The sequence below is a fragment of the Cebidichthys violaceus genome, unplaced genomic scaffold (assembly GCF_023349555.1).
Source record: "Cebidichthys violaceus isolate CVI_PGR_0920_01 unplaced genomic scaffold, fCebVio1.0.p SCAF_14, whole genome shotgun sequence".
Lineage (NCBI taxonomy): Eukaryota > Metazoa > Chordata > Actinopteri > Perciformes > Stichaeidae > Cebidichthys > Cebidichthys violaceus.
The window spans coordinates 3,746,113-3,773,358 of record NW_027176307.1 but is presented as its reverse complement, the minus strand read 5'-3'; the positions used below and the strand labels follow the sequence as shown (position 1 = coordinate 3,773,358).

Sequence of the window (27,246 nt, the reverse complement as noted above, 5' to 3'; positions counted from 1 at the left end):
CTCTCTTCAAGTTTTATTCTGGAAAAATAAAAAAATAAAAATCAGGAGAAAGCAGCACTGTGATTCAGCAGAGCTCTGGTCCACAGACCTCAAACCACCTCCTGTTTGTCAGTTCTTTCCTTAGTCATGAGCCAGGGAACACTGCACATTTTTCATCTCAAAAGAAAACACACACACAGATCTGAGTTCAGTGTATCCACCTGCAGTGTATCGCAAAGGATTTGCTGTGAGTTATTTTAAAAAGAGTAAAAGTCTGAAGTGCTGCTTGTGTTCTTTACACCACACAATTCGGAAATGCTGGATGGAACACTAAAGAGATTGTTTTTTTAATGGATTACTTAAAAGTAGCCTTAGCTGCAATGGTGATGGTGGTTAGGACCAGGGTTAGATGTAAGGGTAACAGATCTCCGATGGCTCTCCACACTTAAGCCTCCATCGATGAGGCACTTTGGAATCGGGAGCCAAAAGATATGACACTCAAGACTCCATACGACATGTGGACCCCCATCTGTCAGTGGAGGAGAAAGATGAGAGAAGCAGAATACAAAAGACAGGGGGATGTCTTTGGCAAACACAGCTGGGGTTATGCATCCAAGCTGAGACGGTTGGGGTCTGAGCAGACTGATGCAAGGATTAAAGACCAGGGCAGATTTCCAAGACATAGATAGGTTAGGTCAACAGAGATGTTGGTAAGGTTTAGGGTAGGATATTCAACTATCCCTTGGACTGCATGAATGTACTCTGCAGTGTGACAATTAGATTATGACCACAGAGCTTTTATAAGAAGTGGACGTAGTCACCGTGGCCGTCGCCATCTTGTTTTTTTGGAACCAGAAGTGACACGAGAGGGTGGTGCCAAGTACAACCGAATGCTGAATAAGACTTTTATAAGGTGACCAAAATGTTACAAAAAATTCCATGCTAATCTACCCGTAGATCTGGTAATATCTCATTATGGATCAAAGGCAATCTAGCCAGTAGTTGTTGAGATACATTGGTTTGGGCCAAAGTGTTGGAGACAACAGACAAGTCTCCATCACAGACATTTACAGCACTGGTTGCATTGGTTTCTTTTAACAATGGCCATGAGCTTGTGATAACATGAACCCAGTAGATCTAGCCACCTACATATAACCAGACCTGAGCCATAGAGATGGCAGGTCAGAAACCACTCACATATGTAGTCTTGGTAGCCACTGCCCTATTTCGTTGTTTGGGTATGAGGACTTATTGGACTTCAGGCTCTTCTGCTTGTGAGGTAACTAAAAAGTCTCACTGCTCAGAGATAGAGAAAGAGCTTGACATAGACCAGAAACAGGCAAATGCAATGCTCTTGTGGTGGTTTAGGGTTGATGAGTGACCTCCATCCACCACCCCAGGTCAAACAGTTGACCGAGGCTCGACCTGCACAATGCTGGCTTATCTGAGGGGGCCTCACACAGACTGGCCCCTCCACAGAGTGCCTGGCCAGGAACACTATCTCAGAAATACAGCCTATTAGACAGATGGTGAGAGCCGGGAAGCAGGCAAAGAGCTCTGCCTTCCTTTAAAACGGGGGGGTTGGGCGGTTGAAGATGAAGAGGAGGCGGTGGCGAGAGGAATGATGCGTTGCGTCGGTAGCACTAATACCCAACCCCCTCGGTCCAGCGGGGGGTCTCTCTTTCTCTGCCAACGCAAGGGCACATCTCGTGTCGTAAGCTGACAGAGAAGATGCCGGGTCTTTGTTTGAGTGTGAGGGGCCGCTGGGTACAGGAGCACCTTGAGCTGCCAGCCTGCGGTGTGACTGCCATGTTTATGCTCTTTGTATTTAACCTCCAAACCCGGCGTTTGGAGGTTAAATACAGAGAGCAGCTAACATCCCTCTTAATAAAAGGAATACACAGACTTTCCTCAGTCTGGGCTGAAAAAAAAACCTGTCACACACAAGGCATGGTGGACAAAGCAAATGCTGGACACCGGAGCTGAGAGTAGCCTGGCACAAACAGCCCAAACACTGGTGTCTTAAATGGGGTAGAGGTAGGGTCATGTCCTCCCCAGTGTCTGGTCTGTACAGTAAGCTGCACTGGGAGAGGATTAGGGCGTACACTATCTGATTTAATCCACTGTCAGAGAGAGGTTTACTCACCCGCAGCTCAACACCAGGAGCGTCTGAGCTTCTGCTGTCACTGAGGATGACACTTTCCTTACGTTTCCAAATCTCTCCACATCACAGTGATAATGTATTCACTGTGCTTAGTACCTCTTTTCACTGGAAACGCTGATGCCTCGCTCATTTAACAGCAGGCCAATAACCAAAATAGACTGCATATCGATGTGTTAATGTTACAGATATGCAAGTGTATAATTATACTGTGTTTATAGGCTGCATGTAATGTATTTTGACTTTTTCTATTCAGTATATTAGTATCAGGTTGAGAAGTTACAATTGGAGTTGAGACTGTTTAAAATTTATTTTTATATAGTAAATTTAATAATTCAGCTGTACATAACCAAATCCAAGGGGCAAGACATTTTACGTAGTGTTTGTGTCAAAAATATTTTTTTAATTTATTTATTTTATTGAACCATGAAGTTTTGTTGCCGAAACCTAACCAATCCCATGTGGCATTGTGCGTTTCTACAAGCATGATACGAGGCTGATATAAAAAGTATTTATTACGATTTTTGATTCACAAACGACGACGTTCAACGTATCCCGTGGTTTTTCGGAAACGTTCATTACTAGCATTTTTCCTGGCGACTGGATTGTGTAAAAAGACACTTTACCTACTTACAGTACATTTCCAATGTACTTCAGGTAGCTCGTCACATCAGATTACACCTGACTGTTTATGTCATGCATTTCTCAGTATAATTTCTAATGCAAGCTGTAGGACGGATAGAAGCTGTCTGATAGGTTAGAAAGGTTACTGTATGTCTGCCCCAGCTGTCTTTACAAAAGACTTTCCTCTGGCCCAGGTGCTTTTCTGTTCTGCAGCAGGCCCTTTGTCCCACACATTTCCTGTTATCTCCTGCAGCACTTAACCCACAATGGCGTCATGACAGCGTACAGTACAGCGCCTGTTTCGTCTCCACCAGGGCCGTGACGCGGGCCCCTTACTGTTTTGTCTGCGAATACAGAGGTTGATGTCAGGTTACTCAGCAGATCTGATGTCGAAGCGTCGGCCGCTCCCTCCAATGGAGATGGAGTGTTTTTTCCCTCGCGCTCCATTGTCATGCCATGCCAAGTCCTCATTAGCATGCATGACATGCAGGAATTCGCTGGACACATTTGCATAAATTAGCCTTCTCCTCCGCGGAGGCGAAAGGCCGATGTAAGAGAGAGGAGCACCGGCTGGGTGAGGGGAAGAGGGAGAGTGACTTGGGGAGGACAGGGGAGGGTGGTGTAGTATTGCTCAGCCCGTTTATGAAAGGGTGTTTGGCAGGCTTCCTGAGAAAAGTCCTGCGAACAGTCCGGGGTCTGTGATTGGCCGCTGCCTATAATTTCCTGCCCTGTAATGGTATCGTCTGTCCACTCCAGATGCAGAGCAGGGGCCTAAAACGGCCCCAATCTGTTCTGTTGATGAATTTGTCTCTTTGTCTTAACTCATACACTAAGTCATAACTCATACACTAAGTGTATGAGTTATGAGCTGTGCTGCAACAGCTGAAATGCTTCAAAGTCATGGCGGCCATGGCTAATGACCAGGAAGCGCCGTGCGTATCATCCTCTTCCTCCTTTGACAGCTTCCTATGCTGTGATTTTGTCTCCCCTAACCCCTCTCATTTCGCTCCGTGCTCCGTCCATCCTCCCTCACATTTACCCATCCTGTGTCGCTCACTTTACGCTTTCCTTCATTAGGCCACTGTGCCGGTTGTAACAGTGGAGTAATCACATATGGCGCAGGGCACACATAAAGATGCGCTCCCGCAGGCAGCAGCTGCTGATACTGGCTGAAAATAGATCCCTGGTACGCTCAGCACTTTTCCTCCTGCAGCTTTGCTGTTTATCAGCAGCCCTGGATGGATGCAGCCGACCAGCCTCATTTAAGCCGCCACTGCCTCGCAGTTACAGTTTGCGTGGCCAGATCTAAAGCAACTAACTGTGTGTGTGTGTTATTTCCAAAGATGTCTCTGTTTCTTTTATGGCTCCTACAGCAATGAAACAAGGCAATAGGTCTTCACTCAATTATTATTGGACTGTTTGTGCAGTCTGCTCATCAAGCGTGTCTATGGCCCTGTTTACACCCGGCATTAACGTAAGTCTACAGTGATCCCATCACAGGTGGACAGCTCTAAGTACATGTGTGAATGCACATAAGACACCATGAGGATGCATTGAGATCCAATCACTCAGACCACATTCTGAGGTGCACCATGGAGCAAATTTGCATATTTTGGCTTCCACGTTTTTTTTAGAACGTTCAAAGAGGAATGCCCAGAGTAAAGTTGATACAAAGTTGCAATGATGCACAGGTAATATTCACTTTGTATCCTCACAGGAAAAAGCCTTTTTAAAGGGACAATACACCTTTTTTTTTACACACAAGGATCAGCTTATTCATAATGGGGAGCTCTACTCGGCCTGTGAAAACAGTTGTGTAATGTCTTCTGTGGCTCTGAAGGAGCTTTGTCAAGTCTGAGAAAATAATGTGTAATAGTAAAGGGCACATACAGTTTATAATCATATAATTTACAGTGAAAAAGAGCACGCTATTCAGATTCAATGGATTCAATTTTGCAGCAAATACAGAAATGTGAGTCTACGTATATGTGTGTGTGTGTGTGTGTGTGTGTGTGTGTGTGTGTGTGTGTGTGTGTGTGTGTGTGTGTGTGTGTGTGTGTGTTCCTGAGCAGTGCTGCAGCAGTAGTGTAGTGGATATGCTGGGCTCATCAGCAGAGCGGATAGTCCACTCAAAGCCTCTACCCTCCCCCAATCCCTCACAGTCAGACACACACACACACACACACCACACACCCACCCTTCACATATATGGAGTCAGCAGCTTCCTCTTAACAATGACTGATGTGGCTGGTGCTGTTGGACTGTCTGTTAGCCGGAGCTCACCGCACCGTTGCTTTAGACCAGTGGCATGCTGGGAGGCGGCAGCCTGTGGAAGCACTGGGTTAACACAAGAAGGATGCAGAACCAAAAATGCAGAAATATCGTATCTTAAGCGTTCACAGTGGTCCCCGTCACACATTACACACTGTATGCAAACAGATGTGTATTTAGTGTATCACCCATCTGTTAAGGCCGATGCTGGTATGATGTTTTATCATTTGGTGAACATGAGAATTAAGATTTAAGCACAAAATGCGTGAGCACATCTAATTATTCTAGTGGGAATTTACATATCTCTTTATAGCATGTTTGATTAAATGTAGTCACTGTAGATGATAAGGTCACAAGCAGCGACTTCTAAACCCATCTGGGAAATACTCCAAGCTGTCGTGGGCCAGTTGAAAGACATACTGAAAGATTTGACAGCTGCTGCCGTCAAGAAGAAGCGCCTCACTTCACAGTAGACTGCAATAAGAAACACATTTATTTATAGCTTTTCAAGAAACAGTCTTCTAATAAGCAACAGTGGTTCGTGGAAGAGAGCGATGTGTAATGGAGGGGCCACACGATAAAAGAACGGTGGAAGTTACAGACCAGGCGGCAACCTCCGGTTCTGAAAAGTGAAGCCAACGCAGAAGTGCTTTGAACTTGCATTCTTTCTAATGGTTGTAAAGATTGTATAGAAGTCTATGAGAAAATGGCCCTTCTTCTCATCTGATTTATTACCTCAGTAAACAAGTTTATGGTCTCAACCGCTCGTGGTATGGGTTAAAATAAGTATATTCATTCATTAACATAACTAGGCTTGTTACGTAACTAGTAAAGTGAGGAATTTACGTAACAAAACTAAGGAGAGAGAGTGTTGGAATTTGGGGGTTTTAGCAACCTGGACAACCTGGGGGGAGTCTATATAGGGTGATTCATGTTTTTTTACACTCAGTATATCTAAATTTGACTATATTAGAATTTCAGAATAAGCTCGTAAGTATACCTTGAGTTTAAAACATTTTATCCACTCTCATGTTTTTCCATTAGAATTTTATTCCTGGCAAAAAGGGGGGGGGGGGGGGGGGGGGTGTTAACCTCAGTGTTTCTTAAATTCTGGCTTTGACACTGCACAAGCACTGACAACATGTGCGCTGCATAAAGTCCATTATAAACAAGAGCAGCATGACTGTCAGCGTGTGCTCTGTACAGTCGTAGACAGTATCGCACGGCCACAGTTGAAAGCCAGAGGCAGTTCAGTACAGTTGTTCTGACACATTACCTTGCAGATCATGGAGTTTAGCTGAAAGTAAAGTTGGGTGTTTTACAATTTAAATCTCTAATTCTCATATCTGCGCTTTAATCACATAATCCCCGTCTGTATTTTCGGGGTCATGTTCCATTCAAATTGGCACAGGCAGATCCTCCATTTGGTTGTTAAGTTCTGAGCCTCTAGCATGTATTATCTCTAATTTCACACATAATGTCTGGAAGTGAACAAGTAAAGCAGTCGATGAAATACGGTTTAAACATTTAAAAAAAACAGAATCAGCAACCTATTGCACATTTATATTCATCTTCCTGAAAATCCACCAAGCCGAATGATTAAACACATTCTTAGACCCACTCCGATGACCTCAAGCTATTTTTTACTGACATATTTGTGTTTCCTCATGTATACTGCTAAGTTGTTTTTCCAGGCGGAAAAATCCACAGCACAGATTCTGTGGTTTTTGAAGCTCTTTTACTAAAGAGGGAAAATCCTGTTTTACACTAGAGCGTCTGGCGGAGGCCGCTGGAACAGTGTATACCATTCCACCTAAGGTAATCTGTCTTCTTGTCCCCCCCAAAGGACAACAAAACAATCAGTAAACAGTGGGCTCATTAAAACCACATTGTGCCGCGCATCCCCTACATCTGCGAGGCCTCCGTTAAGTCTTGTAAGAAAAACTTCACATCACTCAGCCTCTGAGAAGGTGCCTTGTAAAGCAAACAAGGCCCGTCTCAGATTCAAAGCGAACGCGCTGCAATTGTGTTTGCGAGCGCACCTTTTTCCCTGCACGCGGGATGATTGCATTCCCCCGAGCGCCTAACACTAATGTGTTTGTTACCAGAGAGTGAGCTGGGATAAAGCTGCGGGGATTGGTTGCTAGAGCCCGAGTAAAGTGGTGAATGCAACCTAGTGTGAACCTCACGCTGATCTCCAAACTGCAGACAAGCCTCGTATTAAAGCCGGCTCCTCTGGCTCCTTTCTCCGGTCTGTGTGCTCAGTGACAACAGCAGCAGAGGGCGGCCTGGACTTCTGCAGGCTCAGGAGTTTACCTAATTATGTGGCATTAAGTCTAAATGGAAGGCTTCCCTCTGTCATCCCACGCCACATGGCCGCGACGGGGATAAGCTTGTAGTCTTACAAACCATTAGGCTTTACAGGCACTTGACCTGACGACGCAGGGCACTCACACAGAAAGTGAGGCTGTGGGGCCGTGCCCTCATCGGGGCACTTACAGTACAGTGCACGGCTGGTCACACTCAAATCAGTGGCAGATCTCCAAAGGTTAAGCAAAGTGGTTTTAACTAAAGGTGCCACGTATAATAGTGGCTGGGTATCAAACCTCAATATTTTATTTATACCTCTAGCAGTTTACTCTCAAGTTCCAAAAGCTGACATCGAATATGTGGTCAGATTCATATGTGTGTATATATATATATATTATTTTAACTTAAGTTAAATTAAAAAGGTGTTTCTCATATCAAGTAAGTATTAGTAAATCAATTATTGAAAAAGTATTAGCTTGGTATGGGTGTCAGACTCTTGGAACTGGCACAAAACCTTGAGCTCAAACTCAAAACTTGGCCTTGTTATAATTCACTGAACAAGTAACAAAGATCTTTGCTGATTCTTTTAGAAGAATAACCATCACATGGCCCTCCAGTTAAGACCACATTTTCTACATAGATTCCTCTACAGTGAATACATGTAAGTGTATGAATATAAAGCAGCACTTGTGCCTAGACATCTTACCTCAAGTAAGTGAGGGCTTTGCAAATGCAAAGCAGTGACGGAAGTGGGTGTAGGCGAAACCAATGATATGACCACGGAGCAGACAGTGGTAGACTACTGGAATGTCCCACAAGTTGTTGTTATGACCATGAGGCTGGACACACAACCTGCCAACACTCTCAGAACACCAGATCTTATTTACTGCTGTATAGAGAGTTCAGTGCTGACCTGATGAAAAGATTAACCGGTACTTTATAGTGTTTGTTTATGGTCGTTGGAGCTGTCGGGTTGTCTCACTACACTCCAAGTGCTCTGAACAATGGCTGTGCTGATGGTAATGCTGGCAATTTCCCTGTTTTTTCGCAGGTCACTGCCAGGGGATTCGCTCCATTGTTGCAGTTTGCCTACACTGCTAAGCTGTTACTCAGCAGAGAAAACATCCAGGAGGTCATCCGCTGTGCCGAATTCCTGCGCATGCACAACCTCGAGGACTCCTGCTTTCGCTTCCTGGAAGCTCAGCTGCGCAGCGAGGAGGATGGCTTGCTGCTCTGCCACAAGGTGGCGACGGAGGTTAACAACTCGGAGGATGAGAGCATGCAGTCGGAGGCGGAAAAGCCCGCCTCCCCCAAGGCGCGACGGTGTGCCGACGCCCTCACCTCCTTTGGACACCCTGACGATGATCGGCTAGCAATTGCCATTCCCAGTAACTTCACAGATGGTCGGCTGGACTTTGATCGGCACGGAGCGTCGGACCTGCCGCGATGCCCAAAGTACAGGAAATACCAGTGGGCTTGCAACAAGCACAATAATGACACCTCCTCACACACCAGTACCTCAGGTTTTCCAAGCACATTAAAGGAGAGCAGTGTTAGCGGGGCAGTTCCGGGTCAGGGTAGGCTGCCTTTGGCACAGATAAAAGTTGAACCGCAGGCAGAGGAAGAGGCTGTCTCATTGTGCCTGTCAGGGGACGAGCAGGAAGTCAGGGATAAGGACAGTGAGACAGCCATGGAGATGGACACCCCCATATCTGTGGAAAGAACCAAGAGAACCAAGTCCCCGTCCTGCCTCCGAGCCTTCTTCAAGAAAGGGGTGGACCTCCCCAGTCTGCCCGACACATCACAGCAGCTATTCGCCAACAGACTTGCCTGCCCCCAGGACAAAGGAAACTCTCAGGGAGATCATAAAAAAGACTTCAGGCCTTTCACTGGGGAGCTGTGTCTGTCTGTTACATCCCCAAAGGATGTGGACGGTTTCCCTGCAGGGTTGTCCCTCAAGTCCGCCTCCTGCGATGGGGTCTGCAAACAGGAAACTGAGCTAGATCGCCGTAGTGTCATATTTTCCTCAGGGGCCTGCAACCGTCTGGGAACCCCAGCACATTCCTACCCTGGTGGGAACTCTTTGGAGATGGAGCTCTCTGAGCACATGCCAAAGGGCCTGTGGGCGGGAGCCAGCCAGTCCCTCCCCACCTCCCAAACCTATTCTCCCAGCGCCACCTCCACCGAGCCCCCACTCCTGTGCCGCCCACGACCCAACACCAGCTGCCCAGTGCCAATCAAAGTGTGCCCGCGCTCGCCGCCTTGTGAGACACGCACCAGGACTTCCAGCTCCTGCTCTTCGTACTCCTATGCGGAGGACGGCAGCGGAGGCTCTCCCTGCAGCCTGCCCCAGTTTGAGTTCTCCTCCTCGCCATGCTCCAACGTGGCACGCTGCCTCAATGTGGACCAGCAGGAGCAAAGTGTGGGCGGGGATGCCCTTTTTAACCAGGTGCGGCCCAAGATCAAATGTGAGCAGTCCTACGGCACCAACTCCAGCGATGAGTCGGGCTCCTTCTCAGAGGGAGACAGTGAGTCCTGCCATGTACAGGATCGAGGGCCAGAGGTGAGTGTAAAACACTGTCTCTCACATGTAGCGCACAACATAGCCATTCCACTTTAATTCCACCAAGGCTAATTATATCGCAGTGCCCTGCTCTCCAGGTCTGCATTAGCAGTCATTAAATCATCATGTAATTGAAGCGGGAGTGTTCAGTACAAGATTTACAGCATCACCAAAGGGCACAGATGTGCTTTGATATTATTAATCTGCTTTATGCACTGCTGGAGATCTGTGTAATGAGTTTGACTATGTGAGCCCAAATGCACCAGGACAGCCTAAATGCAGGAGGCTGTGGCGCTGTCTTTCAAGACTGTGATTGGTTCATCGCCGTAGCTGAGAGCAGCGTGCGTGTGTGAAGAGCACTGCAGGCCGTTGAAGGCTCAGGATCCTCCTAGGGTAGAACTGCCCTCTGAAGTGATTCCCTCTGGTTCTATCCGTCTCCCTGCCAGTGCCAACTACCCTAACTAGCTCATCTTATCCCAGCAGAAACACCGACATCTATAATCCACCCCTATAAATATGCATGCTACATCTCAATGAAGCCTAGCCGACTTCTGACATTTCTGATCTATATCGGCAATTAGCGGTGACACCCAGCCGCAGTGAAGGTGTGCGGTGCGTCGCAAAGCGATTAGAACCAATACATTACAGCAGCAATGTACTACGGCCATTACGTTTTAATGGCCGGCGGCTGCAGTTAGTGGGCGAGAGGTTCGGCTCGGTCTCACGGCGGGACTGTAGCGTAGCTCGACAGTGCTGACAAGGATGAATAGCCAATCCTCTAATCAGCCTCCCCCTAATCCACCTGGGCAGACGTCCTCCAAGCTGCAGACCAGACGACTGTTGTTGTTTACTGGGTAAAGATCAGTGAGGGACCCTCCAATTCACAGAAGGAGCGCAGCGCCAGTGTAATAATATCAAAATGAGCAGATCTCCCACCTGAGGGACAGTGAAAGGCATTAGAATCAATTTACACTGAATTGCTTTGGCTTCCTCATAGCGCTGCTGTTTACCCGTGTTAATGATTAAACTTTCCATCCGCGGCTCAGGCCTTTCACTGACACATGCCGTTAGTGACGGGTGAAAACCTTGTATCTCAGAAATGGCTCTCAAATGCTATTAGGAGCTTGGAAAAGGATTCTTTTTTTGAGTTTCCCTGTTCCCTGGAATTTGAAATGCGTTTACAATAAATAATACATCACTCCACTCAGTTTTTCACATGACACTAGCATTGTCATATGTCTCTCTCTAGACTGTGACGTCACATGTTGGCTGTCGCAGAGCTTGAACTTACGGCCTTTTGGCTCCGAGTTACCGCTAGGCCCTTTTAACTCTTGTGACATCACATAGAGCGATGTGTGCTCAAGGTGCACGCAGAATAATCTTTGATGAGCTTGGTGGAGAGGACTGCTGTAAGTGTTCAGGTGGGGAGCAGAAAGGGAGGGTGAGAGAGAAAGAGAGCGAGAGAGAGAGAGAGAGAGAGAGAGAGAGAGAGAGAGAGAGAAAGTGGTGCGTTGCCATGGTGATCAGATTCAAAGTGCAAGTCGGTGTGTTGCAAGGGTTGGAGCTACATGACAGAATTTTGCTTTCCCGTGGAAAGAATTCAGTTCCACCGCTCAAACAGAGCTGCGAGATAAAGAGGCTCAGCAGTAATGTGTAATTATTACCCTCATAGCGTGGCGCACAACACCCTCCGCCATTAGATTTATGGGCTTTCCAAGGGCCTGCTGAGTGTGCTACTGTAAATTATGTGGGATTGATTCACGGCGCTGAGCTATCAACCCGGGAGAGCAGCCCAAAAAAAAGACTGGGAGACATTTCAGTCCCCTTTGTCATTTCTTTGTGTGGGCATGACTGTGTTTATGTATGTGTCAGCCATTGACGGCGCTCCATTACTCCACACAATATCCTCTGTCAAATCTCTATTGACTCACGCAGGGTTATCTGCCAGCTTTCCACTCGCTTTCACGGGCTGTTGATAAGCTCCTTCATGAATAAATGTTCCCCCAGATCCGCCTGCACTGCGGCTTGTTGCACCGGCTTTTAAAAGCGGAGGTAACAGAGAGGTACTGACAAAGTGAAGCTCGGTGTTAGGTTGCTCTCCCTTGGCCTTTATGTGGTGAAGAAGTGCTACCTCATGCTTCCCGGGCCACCCGTTTTCCTACCGCCCCCTCTCTGTAATTTGGCCGTACAAACAAACACGGGGAAGGCTGGGGCCTCGCCGTGTTTATAGGGCAAATGGCAGCAGCTTCGGTAAAAATAGCTGCAGCCCCGGACTGTGGACTGGACACAGTGGATCCCGATGAGGAAGGAAGTTGTTAAAAGTGCAGGGCGGTCTGACCAAAGCCTAGTCATTCAAGGTAGCCAGAGTCACTTGAGGTCTCTGGGCAGCTCCTGCTCTGTGGTTTACGGGCAGTTGCATCTATATGAGCCACATCTGAGAACTATCAGCAGCTTCACGCAGCAGACTGCAGCACAGAGTCTCCTTAAAGAGAGAGACGAGCCGCTTTTGAAAGAGGATTACCACGTTCCTCTCTTACAAATGAAAAGTTGGACCCAAGTGTGGCTCCTCGAGGGGTTTGATGGATGCATCGTCCCACTTGTGGTTTAGATGTGACTGGACATGGTCTTAATTGTTCTGACAGCGGTAATGTATACTGCTGCAACAGCAATCATGTAATTTACTGTTTTCAAAGAAAGTCATGCATAGTGTGACGGAGATACAGAAATGTTTTGGAAATGTTGGAGCTCCTACCAGGATGGGATTTGAAATAAGAAATTAGAAATAAAATAACATAATGATGTCTTTAGTCCAGAGTAGTGGAAGCTGTCCTAGTTAGAGTTGGGTGTATGCGGGCTTGATGGAGCCAGTATGACGTTTTATTGGTGGGGATAAGGATTACGTAGAGAGAAAATTCATAAGAAAAGCGTAGACTTCAGGGTTGGCCAACAAAAGTCCCTGCAGCACTTACTAGCGGTGAAGCAGATTTCTCCATTCAGCACACTTTATGACCAGCGTGGAGGCTCATTTTGAGCAAATCTTAGCAAAATATTGTTGTGTCACTGACATCACTGTGTCAGTTCACTGACTTAATTACTCTTCTTTACAATGTCGCTTTCACACTTTTCAAGTTCTTAATGCACACATCTAAAAGTGGCCACTGCAACCAGTGTTCTGCATCTCTACACAGCTCCGTTTCACCTCAGTCTGTCTCCGTCTCCATCTCTCTCTGTCTCTCTCTCTCCCTCCCTCTCTCTTTGTATCTCTCTCCCTCCCTCTCTCTCTGTCTCTCTCTCTCCCTCCCTCTCTCTTTGTATCTCTCTCCCTCCCTCTCTTTGTATCTCTCTCCCTCCCTCTCTCTCTGTCTCTCTCTCTCCCTCCCTCTCTCTCTGTCTCTCTCTCCCTTCCTCTCTCTCTCTCTCTCTTTCCCTCTCTCTCTCTCTCTCTCTCTCTCTCTCTCTCTCTCTCTCTCTCTCTCTCTCTCTCTGTCTCTCAGAGCTCCAGCTCCCCAGTTGCAGTGTAGGCGTTGAGCTCATTCTAGCGTATCGTCTGACCACAGCGGTGAAAATATTGATCTCAGAGCGAGTGGGAGGAAGGAATGAGGAAGTAGTCCTGATACATCAGCACATTATCTTTTTTTTTGTTGTTTTGTTTTTTCGTGTCAGGCAAAAGTATGAACTCGTGACAGGAAGTGCACGGGCCTCAATATCAGTTCTGCTACCCTTGCACAACGCCAGAGAACTTTGCTGTACTCTAGATATGATGTGGCTGTGGTTCAATTTGCCGATTATAATGTTAGCTGTGGAGCTGCAATAGTAGTAATGATATGCATAAGCTAACTGGTGCCTTTTGCACTATGGTTATTTGATAAATTCATCCATTTCATCCACAAGGGCGTTGCATATTAAAAATGTAGCTCTTGTAGTACAGGACTTACTTTTTAGCCTGCGGTGTACGCAGAGGGAGGCTTGTTCTTATTGAGCAAGAGGAGTGCTGTTTACCCAAGCGTTTCACTTTGAAATCTATATTTATCTAGCTTAATACATTTATCAAAAAAAAAAAGTAGAATCAAAGAAATGAGACACAGTGCCTCTTCATTACCCCCCAAATCGGCCTCGGAGCGTATGCCGCGGCGCACCGCTCTGGAGCGCTCAGCGGAGCGGGACAAATATAGACACCAAACGGAGATGTTTTTTCATGCTTCTTATTTGTCTCGTGTGCGGAGGAGAGGATGGTGTGTGTGTGTGTGTGTGTGTGTGTGTGCGTGTGTGTGCGTGTGTGTGGTGTGCGATCGGGATGGAGTGGAGATCCCCGGGATGCTGAGTTGCAGCATACTGTACGGTACGTGGGCCCTCAGGGCCGGCTGGGCCACAGAGTCTCCAGCTGGTAGTCCTGGAAGAACTGAGAAGTCCAATTAGCTTCCAGCTACACTTTACAGTGGTAATCTGCAACAGTCTTGTGTTGATTTTGGCCACGATGTTGCAGCTTGGCGGCCAGTGCTGTGGTGGGTTTTTTTGCACTCGAAGAAATAAATTGGCAATCAAACAGAGAGTCCACTGCTGCAGTTTGGTGTTGTGTTTTGTTTGTTTTTTGGCACCTTTTTTAAAATAAATTACTCATTCCTTCTCGCGTTTAGTCCAAACAAACTGCAGCTGCTGCTGCCAGTAAAGTAACAAGCATCAGATGCTTTGTCCACGACACTGAGTGCTGCTTGCATAAATAAAGCTTCTTACGAACGTAGTAAAGGTTGATGTTATTTATGATTCATCCTGAAGAGAGCAGCCAAACAGTCATTTATTTAACTGATCGTGCTGCAGATTATTGCTTTAACCCCCCCGGACATAGACAGTTGGTGCTGAACCTTCCCATATTATCTTCATTAAGATCTGACTCCGGATAAGAGCGGCGATGCTTCTTTATAATCCCATTTACAAGCGTGTGAGATGCAACAGGGTTAATTACAGAGATGGCATGAAACACACACAAAAACAAAAACCTAATTTTACAATGAAAAGCTTAAACAATGTTTAAAAGTGACCAAATCTGACAGGGTTGGGTTAGATCGTTTTACTAGCATGCAGCAAAACATCTAGCCGTTTCACTCTCCTTCCAGCCTTCACGCCAAGCTAGGCTCACCATGTCCAACTCTGTATTGGCACAGACAATTAAGACTCATTAAGAAAGCAGTTGACTCACCTTTTCCTTAAAGGAACAGGTCAACATGTTTGCGTAGCAAGCTAGTGTAAACCATAGACTGTGTATAAGAAGTGGTCGTAGATTTCCCCCATTGGTTTGTGGACTGCCGTTTTGAAGCCTTGAGTTCGGCAATTTCGCCGTCTCCATGTTGTTTTTTTTGCAACCAATACGATATTTGGAATGCGGAGGAGTGACGTAGAGACTAAAGCATACTCTGCTTTATGGTCTATTATGGGACCATAATTTACTAAGTGAACATCATGCTGTATTGAAGAAGACTTGAAACTAGAGATTGAGACCATAAACTCATGTTTACAATGTTTACTGAGGTAATAAATCAAGTGAGAAGTAGAGACATTTTCTCATAGACTTCTATACAATCGGAATCCTTTTTGCAACCGGAGGAGTCGCCCCCTGCTGGTCAGTAGAGAGAATGCATATTTTAAGACACTTCCGCATTGGCTTCACTCGGCAGATGGTTGCCGCTTGGTGTTAACACACATCCCAGGACTCTTTCTGTACTGGAGATTTTTTTTCTCCTTTTGATGTTAACGTTGTAATAAACCAGAACGTGTATCGAATGAGAGTCAATATCATCTCCCCCCCTTTGACTTGTCCCACAGAAATAATGTTTTCGACCCTGAATTTTGTAACAGCGCACAGTGTCAGGGGCCGAGGTCCAGCACAGCGCTGGTCCTGATGTCGGATGAGCCCTACTTTACATTTCCATGATGACCCAGAGAAAGAGAGTGACCGGCGAGGAGGAGGGGAGGGCTGAACGAGGAGAGTCGACAAAGAAATGTAAATCCGGGACAGTTGGCCGTGAATTCGCGTCCGCCGTTGAAGTGCGCTCTGTCATCCCCCAGCCTGCTGAACTGGGTCTCGGTGAAGCGGTTAAATATAGCCGTCCCCTGTGTACCGTTAGCTGGTGGATGATGAGATGATAATGGGGGGGGGGGGGGGGATAAACCATCACAAGGTCGCGGCGTCCCCTTCCCCCTTGTTTTTTTCCCAGCCCCGGGGTTTTGGCTAAAGATCCTATCAGACCCATGTAGGCTACCTGATCACAAACAGAGTCGTCATCCCCCCCCCCCCTCTGCAGCCCGTGCTGGTGTTTTACAGCTTTCTGACCCCCCCCCCCCCCCCCCCCCCCGCTCCTCTGTTTGAGGCTGGAGCTGTCATGCCCTGGCAGAGCGGCGCGGAGCCGACCGTGGCCTTGAAAGCTTGGGTCGTTATTTATTCATGTGTCTGCATGCAGATGTCGAGCTGAGATGAGAAACGGGGGCTCCTGGCGGCTCGCGGGGCTGCACTTCTAATGAGGAAACTCGAGCCATTTTCCCCGCTCGGGGGGAGAGATTGACATCTAGATTTGCTCCTCACTGAGGAGTAATTTGCATTCTGTCATGAGTAGGCACCTTGCTTCATCCCCCCCCTGCCGAGAGCGCCGCTTACACCAGGTGACGCCACAGCCACCGCTGTGTACCGCTTGGCGGGAAAAATACAAATGAAACCGAGCTGCCGCCGCCTGAGGTCATCTGAGCGGTTTGAGGGTCTCCGGGGGAGCATCTGGCCCCCCTCCCTGGCCTTGAGCAGCCAGGTACAAGTGGGAGCATGGAGTCGCGCTCCTCTTTCTCCTTTGTTTGACTTCCTGCGCTCCTCAGAGGCAGCCACGGGGAAGGGGTGGAGGGGGGAAGGGGAAAAGGGAGCCGCGGCTCCTCTAGTCTCTGCCAAGCTCTCGCCGGCTGTCTTCCTCTGGCCCTTTGTTGTGCCTCCACCGCTTTCGCTCGCCGCCTAAAGCTGCAGGGTCCCTGGTGCACGCAGATACCGCTGGTGGTGGATCTGCCTGTGATGTGCTTATCACAAGGTTTGCCATCACCTAAGGGAGGGAGGCCCGACTCATTGTCGCTCTCTAAAACGGTGTAATAAACACTTGATGCGGTGTTATATCAGTGAAAGGAAACCACGCGGCTTTTCTTTTTTACATTTTTTTAATTTTGGGTTTCCAAATCGCTGCTGCGTTCATTCTCGCTAATTCTTTTGTTCCGCAGAAGGATGCGCTAGTTGCCGGTGTAGATATTCATGCCCGCAGAAATCACCTGACACCGATTTGAATCAGGTTGACGACTCACTCCCCCCTCTCAATCTGTCACACTGGCACCTTTCCAGCCGCTTAGGGACAGATGGAGAGAGACTCTTTTCTTGGATCACCTTTTCCCCTCTGCTTGGGAATGCGCTACATGTGAATGTGAGGCGGAGGAAGCCGGAGGCTCACTAAGTCCTGCTCAGGGAGGCGTGCGAAGCGGCGCTCTCTTGCCACCTTGTGGTCGGGCTTAGGGGCTGCCCTCGCAGTATTCGGGCACGGTGATGCATCGACTCACCTTGCACGTTCTCCTCTACGCACCTGGTGACTTTAGCCGTAACCCTTCATTAATCTACCCCGCTGAATCACACAGGAGAGGTTTATTGAGGCGAGATACCGCCAGGGCAAAATACATTGCCTTACATGCATTGGTCAATTGGGATTTGGGGCTATTTTGCCTCCATAACATGTCTTCTTTGAGACTAGCGGGAAGAAAACATCCAAAATACACATTTAGGTGTTTATTTTTCTACTTTGTCTATTTGCATCTGTGGATTTCTCCTAAATTCAACCAAAGTTAACATTAGAAAATGCCTCATTTGTGTAATTAAACATAACATTTTAGAAAACTCCTAATATAAAAAAATATTATCAATGTAAGTAATCAACTGGGGGAAGTTTCATGATATCTATTCATTGAAATGTGTGGAATTTACTAAAATAAAGTGTTTTTTCTCAGACTCTGAGCCAGACATTTCCACTTGAGCAGCACCCACACACACAAAGTTTCATTCCTATCTATATTCTGAAGGTTTATACAGAGGGGTTTGTTCATATATCATTCATAGCCTGATTTATGAAACCTTTAGTCCTTAGAAATATAGCAAAGATTGATAAGTTATGGCTGTTGACAGTATTTTCAGATTTATGGAGCGATAACAAGAGATATCCTAAATTCCCTCAGTAAAAACCTTTGACTCTAATTCTCTTTTCTTTGAAAAAGAGAAAAACCCGGTGCCAAAAGCTGCAGTTCGTAAAATCCTCTCCCCACTTCCAGTTACATAACCCTGGAGGAATACGAAATGTACTGTATTTTAGGCAAATCAAAAAAATATTGGGTCTCAGAAAATATCAGAATCCTTTGTGCACTGTCTGTGCATTAAACCTGAAACAGTTCCTAAGAAACGCAACCAAGTAAACAATCTGGGTGATGTGAAGGGGTGGCACAGCGGCAGATGGGGTGTTAAGTGTTAAGTAACTGTGAGTTTTATAAGCTCAAAGTAACAATAAAAGAACGGATGAAATGTTGCCTTGCAAACCCACATTGATTCCACTTCTATTCAGCTGACCTTTGTGGACAGACAGACAAAAGATAGTGTAGTTTTCACCAGATGATGACAAAGTACATGTTTTTGGTGAAATAATTCCATACAGCTGACCTTGTGTTTCTTGCAGAGCCTCACTAGCAACAAACTCTGTGTATCCAAGAACCCTCAAATCTTTTTTCTCCCTTTCTTTCACAGGTGAAGCTGCCTTTTCCCGTCGATCAAATCACGAATCTTCCACGGAACGACTTCCAAATGTTGGTGAAAATGCACAAACTGACCTCGGAGCAGCTTGAGTTCATCCATGACGTGAGGCGGCGGAGCAAGAACCGCATCGCAGCGCAGCGCTGCCGCAAGAGGAAGCTCGATTGCATCATGAACCTGGAGTGCGAGATCAGGAAACTGGTGAGTCGACCCGTCCGAGGGCCTTTCCTCTCATACACCAAACATTTTATTGCTAGGAAATAGTATTCAACTAAACTAACACCTTGAGCAAAGCAAAGGAAACGACGACGCAGTAAAATACTTGTTCTCAGATGAGTTGGCGTTGATTAAAGCGCCTCCATTCTATCAGTACGTTCTCCCTCAATACTTTGACCAATTTAAAAAAAATGTTGTCCCCCATTAGTCACTTAGACACAAAAATATTGGAAAATATGGTTGAAAAAAATGTCCTTTAAATAATCCCAATGTAAGTGATGGGGGATAAAACACAGTCTTTGTTCTGTGCAAACATGGATGCCCATAAGAACATGGGCTTTGTCTACCTCTGCTGGCATTAAGTAGGAACTGCAACAACATCCCATCTGTCCCGTCTATTTACAGCAGCCTCACAGACCAGTGACAAAACAATCATTATATTGCTGTCATTTGCATTTTTTGGCCCCAAGAACAAAGCCCTTTACCCTCCGAAGAAGAATTGTTTTTGCGTTGGAGACTCCTTGGCTGTGATTGGTTGTTCGTCTTTGGGCGTGGAGGAATCTTGCAAAGGCCATTAGGAGCACTAAAAGGAGGCAAAGGAAGCCGATTTGTTCACAGATTATCCATCTCCTTTACAGGATGTATAAATTATGTCAGAAGGTCAATTAAAGTAAATTGTTTTTGGGAGAGAATTGAGATTAATAGAAACTAAAGGTATAGAAGACCTAAAAACTTAAGTTAATGGCTAGTTAATGTGTGTGTTTTGTGTGATGGTGTGATTTAAGAGAGAAAAAGTGGGCGGGCTTAGAGTTTAGCGCGATACGGAGCTAAAGAGGACTGTTGTCTCCACACACACACACACACACACACACACACATACAAACATTCCTCACCTGTTGTTAGAGCGGGAGGAGCACGAGGAACAGACGGAAGCCGGCCACGTGCCACCTCAGAGCGGGCCGTACAGCAGATGAATGTCCGGTGGATGAACAGAAATCAAGTGTTTTCCTTGAATGAATCAGACTTTTTTTTTGCCGACTTATGTACAAACACACCACTTCCTGTTTCTCTCTTCACTGTTAGCTACTACGGTGTGGCGAGCTAACATCTCATTTCATTGGATGATTTTTCATTTGTTAATTATTTGAATCCGCGACATAAGCTAAAGGCGCTCTAACGTCCGCTTCGCCTTTGTTTGTTTGTGTGTGTGTGTGTGTGTGTGTGTGTGTGTGTGTGTGTGTGTGTGTGTGTGTGTGTGTGTGTGTGTGTGTGTTTGCAGGTGTGCGAGAAAGAGAAGCTGCTGACGGAGAGGAACCAGCTGAAGGCGTGCATGGGCGAGCTGTGGGAGAACTTCTCCTGTCTGTCGCAGGAGGTGTGCCGGGACGTCCAGCTAAGCCCCGAGCAGGTCCAGTCCCTGCACCACTACTGCCCGGTGCTGCGGCCCGCCAATGACGCCCACGAGCCCAAGCCCGCCAACAATGCCACCGCCAACAACACCGCCGACACCACCAGCATCGACCTCACCGGCCGCTCGGCCTCGGCCACGCCGGAGCCCAGCCTCCACGGGTCGCCCGGCGGACCCTCGGAGAGCGAGCCCGACTCGGCCATCAGGAACGGGGCGGAGGACAGGGACATGGACGGCCAGGACACCGGCTTGTTCACAAAGTCGGGGCTGTCCGTGGAAAAGTCCAACCAGGCGGTGACGGTGGATTTTTGCCAGGAAATGACTGACAAATGTACGACTGACGAGCAGCCAAGGACGGACTAAGTAGCGAGCGGTTCTCTGTGTCGTATTTTTTATTTAATTTTACTCTTCTGACAAACCCTCCTCTCTCGGGGGTCGCTGAGACAGTCAGCCTCTGCCAGTGTTCACTGAAAAACAAGCTTTGTTTGTATTTATGTCTTTTTGTGCTGTCCTTTTTTTTTTTTTTTTTTGGAACGGTCGACACTAAAGTTGTCTTAACAGCAGCAATACTGTTCTCCAGGTATTCTCCTCTTACCATGACAGAGTGGGAACTTCTCACCAAAACACGTACAATGGTGCTATACTCGCCCCGACAGCAACCTCTGCGGAGGAGACTCTGTTCTCCTCGAGTCACAACTCAAAGTTAAACCTCATCGGACCTAAACAGCAGCTCTCTTTGTCTTTCTCCTGTGTACCGACAGTATCTCTGTTCCTGCCTTTTCTCTTTCAGCTCTTTTTTTTCACCCACTCTGTCTCTAGAGATCTTCTCTACCTCTCTCTGTCTCTTTTCTCTCTCTCTCGCTCTCTCTCTCTCTCTCTCTCTCTCTCTCTCTCTCGGTTCTACTCTTGCTATATCTCAGTGGCCCTTTTTGTCACAGCAATTCAAACTCAGGAAAAACAACAACTAAAAAAAAAATGAAAGAAATCCTCTGAATGTTCAACTTAATTCATGAAAAATGAGAACACAGCTTCTGCACACGGTGGAAGTCGGGACGCAGCCAGACGGTAAAATGTTCATATGCAACAAAAAAAAAGAAAAAGAAACAAAAAAAAAGAAAATGTCTCCACGCGTCTGGCGTTTGTATTTCCGTGCGGGAGAACTTTGTACAGGCTGTAACCTGAAAACATTCCTCCTTTGCCTTCCTCAGCACTGAATTGAAAGGAAAACGTTTTTTTTTGTTTGTTTTTTTGCAGGCAGTTAAATGGCTATTTTTTATTTCCCACTCATCAGCAATACCATTGTATTTGGATGTTGTACCGGTGACTTTCAAGTGCTTGTTTTTGGCAGAAATGTACATAGTATGGAGCATGATGACTGTAACAGTGGTTTTGTACAGGTAGAGGCTTAGATGTTTCTTTTTTTTGTCACACGGGGTTATATCAAGCACCTTTTCTTTTTTTTTTTTTCTTTTTTTTTGCTGAGGGAAAATCTTTGCTTTTTTGCTGTTTCCTGTCCTGCCTAACGAACGCCCCACCTCCACCCACACCCATCAAGGTGAGCGTTCTTATACTCAGGAAATCGGCTTGATACACATGCAGACACACACGTGCAGCACACACAGACACAGCGTCAACACACGTGTGAAATTCTGGAGCCCCCATGCATGTTTAAAAGTTAGACATTCAAAACTCCTCTTTAAATGTGAAAAAAAACAGAGTTCTGCCTTGTGTCGTTCGGAGGAAATCTCATTTCTTGTCAGTATTTGAAGACGCTATTCGTGTTTACACTCTCGACAGACATGCTGCGGTGTTAAAAATAAAAAATGTAAAAGCGCAGCCAACAAGTGACGGGTACTTTTAGAATTTTATCCCGGATGAAAAAAAAAACAACACAAAATATTGACTTAAATCTGGCACTTTGTTTCCGGCCCCGAGCGCTCAAAGCCATTTAGCACTTCAACGAGGGGGGGGACTTCGTCTTTGTGTCGGACCCCTTTAAAAAGTCTCAGACTGGAGCACTTAGATTGGCACTTCAAGATGAAAACATCTCGCTGATGTGATTAAATAATTACACAATTCAAAAAGTATCTCTATGAAGAAACCGGGTCTGAAACCCTAAACCTCAAAAGAAGCTAATGTTTCAGTATAAGAGTGTTCTCACCTTACATTTGTATTTCTTTAGGAATTGAATAAGCTAACTCGGATTTAATTTTGACGTGAAAGCAGTGTACGTGTCGTCCGAGTGATTGAGTAACAATCATAGTAAGATAGTAACACGTTCTTGCCCTAAACTGTGCATTTGTTTGAGCATCCTCTTTTGTGATGTGCATGCATGCCGCCTATAGCTGTAGGTCTAGTTAGTTTGTCTAGCTTATGTTCATAAGTTCCCTCCGGAGCTTTTAAAAATGATATTTTATTTTGTTGAATTTCTATGTATAAACAGGCAAGACAAGCTGAAATATCTCAATCGTTGCTAGGCGCGGGCTTCTAGCAGGGGCCGTGCTCTAGCACAAAGTGGTTGGATTCAATTGGAATGTGAAGCTTTATTCATCGCTCTCTTTTTAAAGCTCCAATCCAAAATGGCGACCGCCCCGTTCGCTCAATTGAGAACTGAAGCTAATGTGGCTAACCTGTTGGCTAGCCGCTGTTCCCCTAGCATCTGTACATCGGCGTCATCTCTTTCTTTCTCTGCTCTCTTTCTGGAAAAAGAGAGATGTGATCCCGAAGTTTAGTATCCTCGCTATGCTTTACTTTACTATACACACCGGGGGCGTGGCGAATAAATGGCACAGGAGATACGCCAATACTAAGATACTGCGAATATTACGCATCAAAACTTTTCATACCATTTTAATAAATGGTTCGAATCGAGCATCTAAACTAAATTGTTGATTAGCCAAAGCTACTGTAAGCTGTGTTATTGAGTTTTCTTTTAGCGAAATGCTAATTTGAGTATATGTCTAGGGCTTTTATTGTGAAAGGTAGAAACAGAAGGAGTGGATCTGGTCTGCCGCTGCCTTTGTCAGGATTGAAAGGAGTGACAAAGGTTGCTGTCTTGATTCGAACTTCGGAGCCGCCATGTTGTACACCGTAATGGACGTTTAGAGTATGTCCGTTCTGTGCAACCTGATTGGCTGAAGCCATCATTCGTGGTGCGAAAGCTAAGAAAGATCGGGAAAAAACGTATGCTGCTGCGTAATATGTGAAAGTAACAACAACAAATGTTTAAAAAATGTATTGACGTGCAAATTAACTGCACGGAAAAATGTCCCCGGTGTGTATTACTCTTAAAGATTATTCCTAAGATAAAAAACGTAATTCCTAAAACAAAAATCTATTTTAATCGGCCAAATAAATCTGGGATTGGGGCTTTAAAGTGCGAATGAAATGTTTGGAAATGTTTTCCCCCTGACTTTAACTGATGTAAATTTGAAATGTAGTTTAAAAATTTGATGTCTCGTGTGAGACTGTTTCTGTTATGCAGCCGAACAGAGTAAGTGTATTTTATAAACCTGTCTTTAAATTCTTAAACGACTGGTACAGAGACCCATATATGCACAGACACACACACACACACACACACACACACAGGCGAAGGTATTCATACAATACACACACACACACAGTACATAGCGCGGAGCAGTAGTTGATCTTCATCAACCGGTGTGGTTTTTTTCGTGTGAAGATCCTAAGTTCATGCCAGAAAACTAAAGTGGATCCATCTACTTCACAGAAGCTTCTTTTCTGCAAATGTTATGCAACTCATTTTCTATGCGCGTACTTTTTCATTTGCTTGATCTTGAAATTGAGGAAGCCCTCTTTCTGTCTGGAGAAAATGAATGTGTGTTGTAGCAAAACTATTGCCCCCAGGTGTCTCCTCAGATGTCCTAACAATACCACCAAGGCCACGTTCTTGTTTTTGCATATAGCTGAATTTTCTTTAATACCTGTGGAATGTTGATAATTCACCTTAACAAACCCCTTCGATCCCTGCAGAGCTATGATGATAGGATAAACAGAGGCTGCTGAAGCGCTCTCTGCAGTCAGAAAAGCTTTTCGTCTAATCCTCTAAGCTCCCAGAGTCTTGCTTGCATGCTCCAACACCGACTGTTTGGTCAAAGTGCAGTAACAGGGATTCTCACTTACATCTTGTGGCATCTAGTCATGCGGTGAGTTTGGGTTTTATTTGGTGCAGCTTTTTGGGATATCTCTCTCTCGAGATTTCTGCCTACGCTCTAATACAGTGGAGGGATGTTCCTTTGTGGAACATTTTCCTCGCAGAAGTAGTGTCCTGTTACTCTGGATAATCACATTGCTGCAAACAGTCTTTAGTTTTTTGTCAGGCAATCTCAAAGCTTTGGTGAATAAAATCCATATGTATGGCTAGATACAACTATGAGTTTAATGAGTTTAATACATTTTTTTTATCATTTTGGTGTCACTCTTGAGCAGATTTATTTCGGACTTGCTTTGTTTGAGTCAAGCTAAACATCCCTTAAAAAAATGATGTGTTAGTATTACTTAAAGCTGCATTAATTGATTTTTTTTGGGCCACTTGGGGGTAGCAGAACAAGCTGTAAACACCACATTGACATATTATCACTTTATTAAGCTTTAACGGCTAAAAACTCAGCAAAGGATTGCCTACTTTCACACGGAGCAGACACAGAGCAACATTTCCATTCATTTGATGTCATGTTAGTGTCCACCTGATGAATGCAAGTCCAGTATTCGCTCTTCTTTTAGCTCTGTTTTGGTCTCCACCAACTCCTGAGAAAAATGTTGATGCCGGTTGGAAGAAAAATGGAGCTAAAAGAGGCTAAAAAGTTCTGCTGGTTCGTAGCTACGGGCAACGCTTTTCATATTACGCATCCATCCATATACAAATATTGATTAGTGCAGCTTTAAAATGATGTACCAGTCATAAGAAGCATGAACGTCACAAATTTGATCCTCAAGGTCCCTTTTTTGGGGGGGTTATGGCCATTACAGCAGATTGCGGCTGCTGTAATTGAATTCTCGTACCTTCTTTCTTTTATTTTGCTGTGTATTTGTCTTGTTTCGTTAAACTATTTTTTTTGTTGCTGCTGCTTCTCTGAAACAAACACTGGCTTTTCAACTCCAAAGGTTGTTCTATAAAAGAATATGAACAAAAACATGCCTTTCTCACAGATTGCTCAACTGTATTGAATAAAAAAAGAAAAATCTGGTATCCTGGTCGAATGCGCAGCCTGAGATCATTAAACTATAAAAAAAAAAAATGGAAACTGTTTACAAATAGGTGTCATGTCATGTTTGATACATTTTTTTTTTTTTGCCATGTAAAAATCGCTCGGTTTAATTGGACTGGTTCTCGGTTTTTGTGTAAAGAGACAGACAAGCTCTTGGGATGGGTCAGCATTACATGGATACAAGTGCACCTCCGATATTTGCCTTAGAACTTGCAGAGGCCATAGTTCACATTCAAGTGAAGTGAGTGTATGCAGGGGCCCGGGCCCCCATCCCTGAGTCACCAGTGCGGACTTTCTCACACTTATCTACCTGTGAAATCCTTCATACCTCTCATAACTGGTCAATGACTGTATCAGCAAACTGCATCAGGTGTTTTTTCTACATGCTTTTTACACAGATTATATGGATTATTGTATTAGTAGATTTTGGTGCATCAATTTTTAATGTAATAGCTCTTAAAAGCTTGTAGTTCAAGTCGTCGGGGTTTTTTTCTTTCATTTTTCTAGATGACTGTTTTGTGTTAATATTGTCAATTTGAAATAGTTGTTATTTGCTTATTCTCTACTAAGAGTTCTTACCTTTATAATTTTTAAATGCTACATGACCCGAATTAATTAAAATGACTTAATAACCATTGTAAATACGGTATTGTGCAAACCCCATTTTCATTCATTTCAATTGCTAGTGTTATATAAATGACTCTTTTGTCTAGACACCATTTCTCTTTATGAAATAAAGAAACATGCATATCACCTTCTGTGTTTTGTGGCTGTTTTTGCAAAGACACAAAATGTTGAGAGAGATATCCGTCTCTTCAGTTGCCGAACGCTCCGCCTTCTTTTTATATGAGCGGTGAACTTGTGATGTTTGAGAAATGCTTGTTCACTTGTGCTCAGTCTCTCTGCTCACACAGGTTTTCTGTAGGGAGACTTTAATTCCCTTTAAAATGTCTTCCTGCTGTAATGTTAGTCAGCTCCAAAGAAGAGAATGTTTACTTGTTTCTCTACTACACTAACTAATTAACTTGAAAGCATACACTAGTTTACGTTCAAAGTTTAGCACTATCAATTGGCTCCAAATGATGGGAGATTGACGGCACCTGGTTAAAGGGGCACTGATTCCAGAGCTCCTCCCTGATTGGCTGCAGACAGCAGCTGAAAGGGTATTAAACGTCATGGAGGACAGAAAACTGGTTGGTCTGTCTGTGTTTTTCCACTCTCTAGGAAAAATGGAGGCAAGCCAGTATTTTGTGTACCGGAAGGTTTTATTTACTCATTAATTGTCTGCAGAGAACTGCAATTTTCCTCATGTGCTCAGTCTGTTTTCATTTTACCCATTATGCAAAAGAGAGACATCTTTTGGACGGAGGCCAACCAACTGGCTGACATCACCACATCCTGCCGCAGCAATAGCTGGGTAAAGAGCCCACTGTGTGCTTCATTAGAGTCATATTCAGTCCAAACCACACACCAGTCAGACAAAACAGTTCAGTCCTGCTGAAGAGGAGAAACACGTTTAATAAAAAAAAACAGGACAACAGAAACATTCCCCAATAAAAGATTACATTTGTGCGATATATTCATGAACAATATCAGGCTACTCTCAAAATGTTGAATTTGAAGAGCCCTTTTTCCTCCAGCTCATCCTGTATGATAAACCATAAACAATTGATAAGGAAGTTC

General features: G+C 45.2%; 1 protein-coding gene across 2 annotated transcripts in view; it reads left to right on the top strand.

Moving 5' to 3' along the window:
* Positions 1-26,318, top strand: part of bach2b (BTB and CNC homology 1, basic leucine zipper transcription factor 2b) — a 90,756-nt gene extending 64,438 nt beyond the window's left edge. For both annotated transcript variants that reach the window (XM_068708544.1, XM_068708543.1), the window contains exons 3-5: positions 8,397-9,908; positions 18,706-18,912; positions 20,207-26,318. In XM_068708544.1, coding sequence (XP_068564645.1) covers positions 8,397-9,908; positions 18,706-18,912; positions 20,207-20,695 — 2,208 coding nt within the window. In that variant the 3' untranslated portion in view covers positions 20,696-26,318. The remainder of the gene's footprint in view (positions 1-8,396; positions 9,909-18,705; positions 18,913-20,206) is intronic.
* Positions 26,319-27,246: the final 928 nt, after the last annotated feature.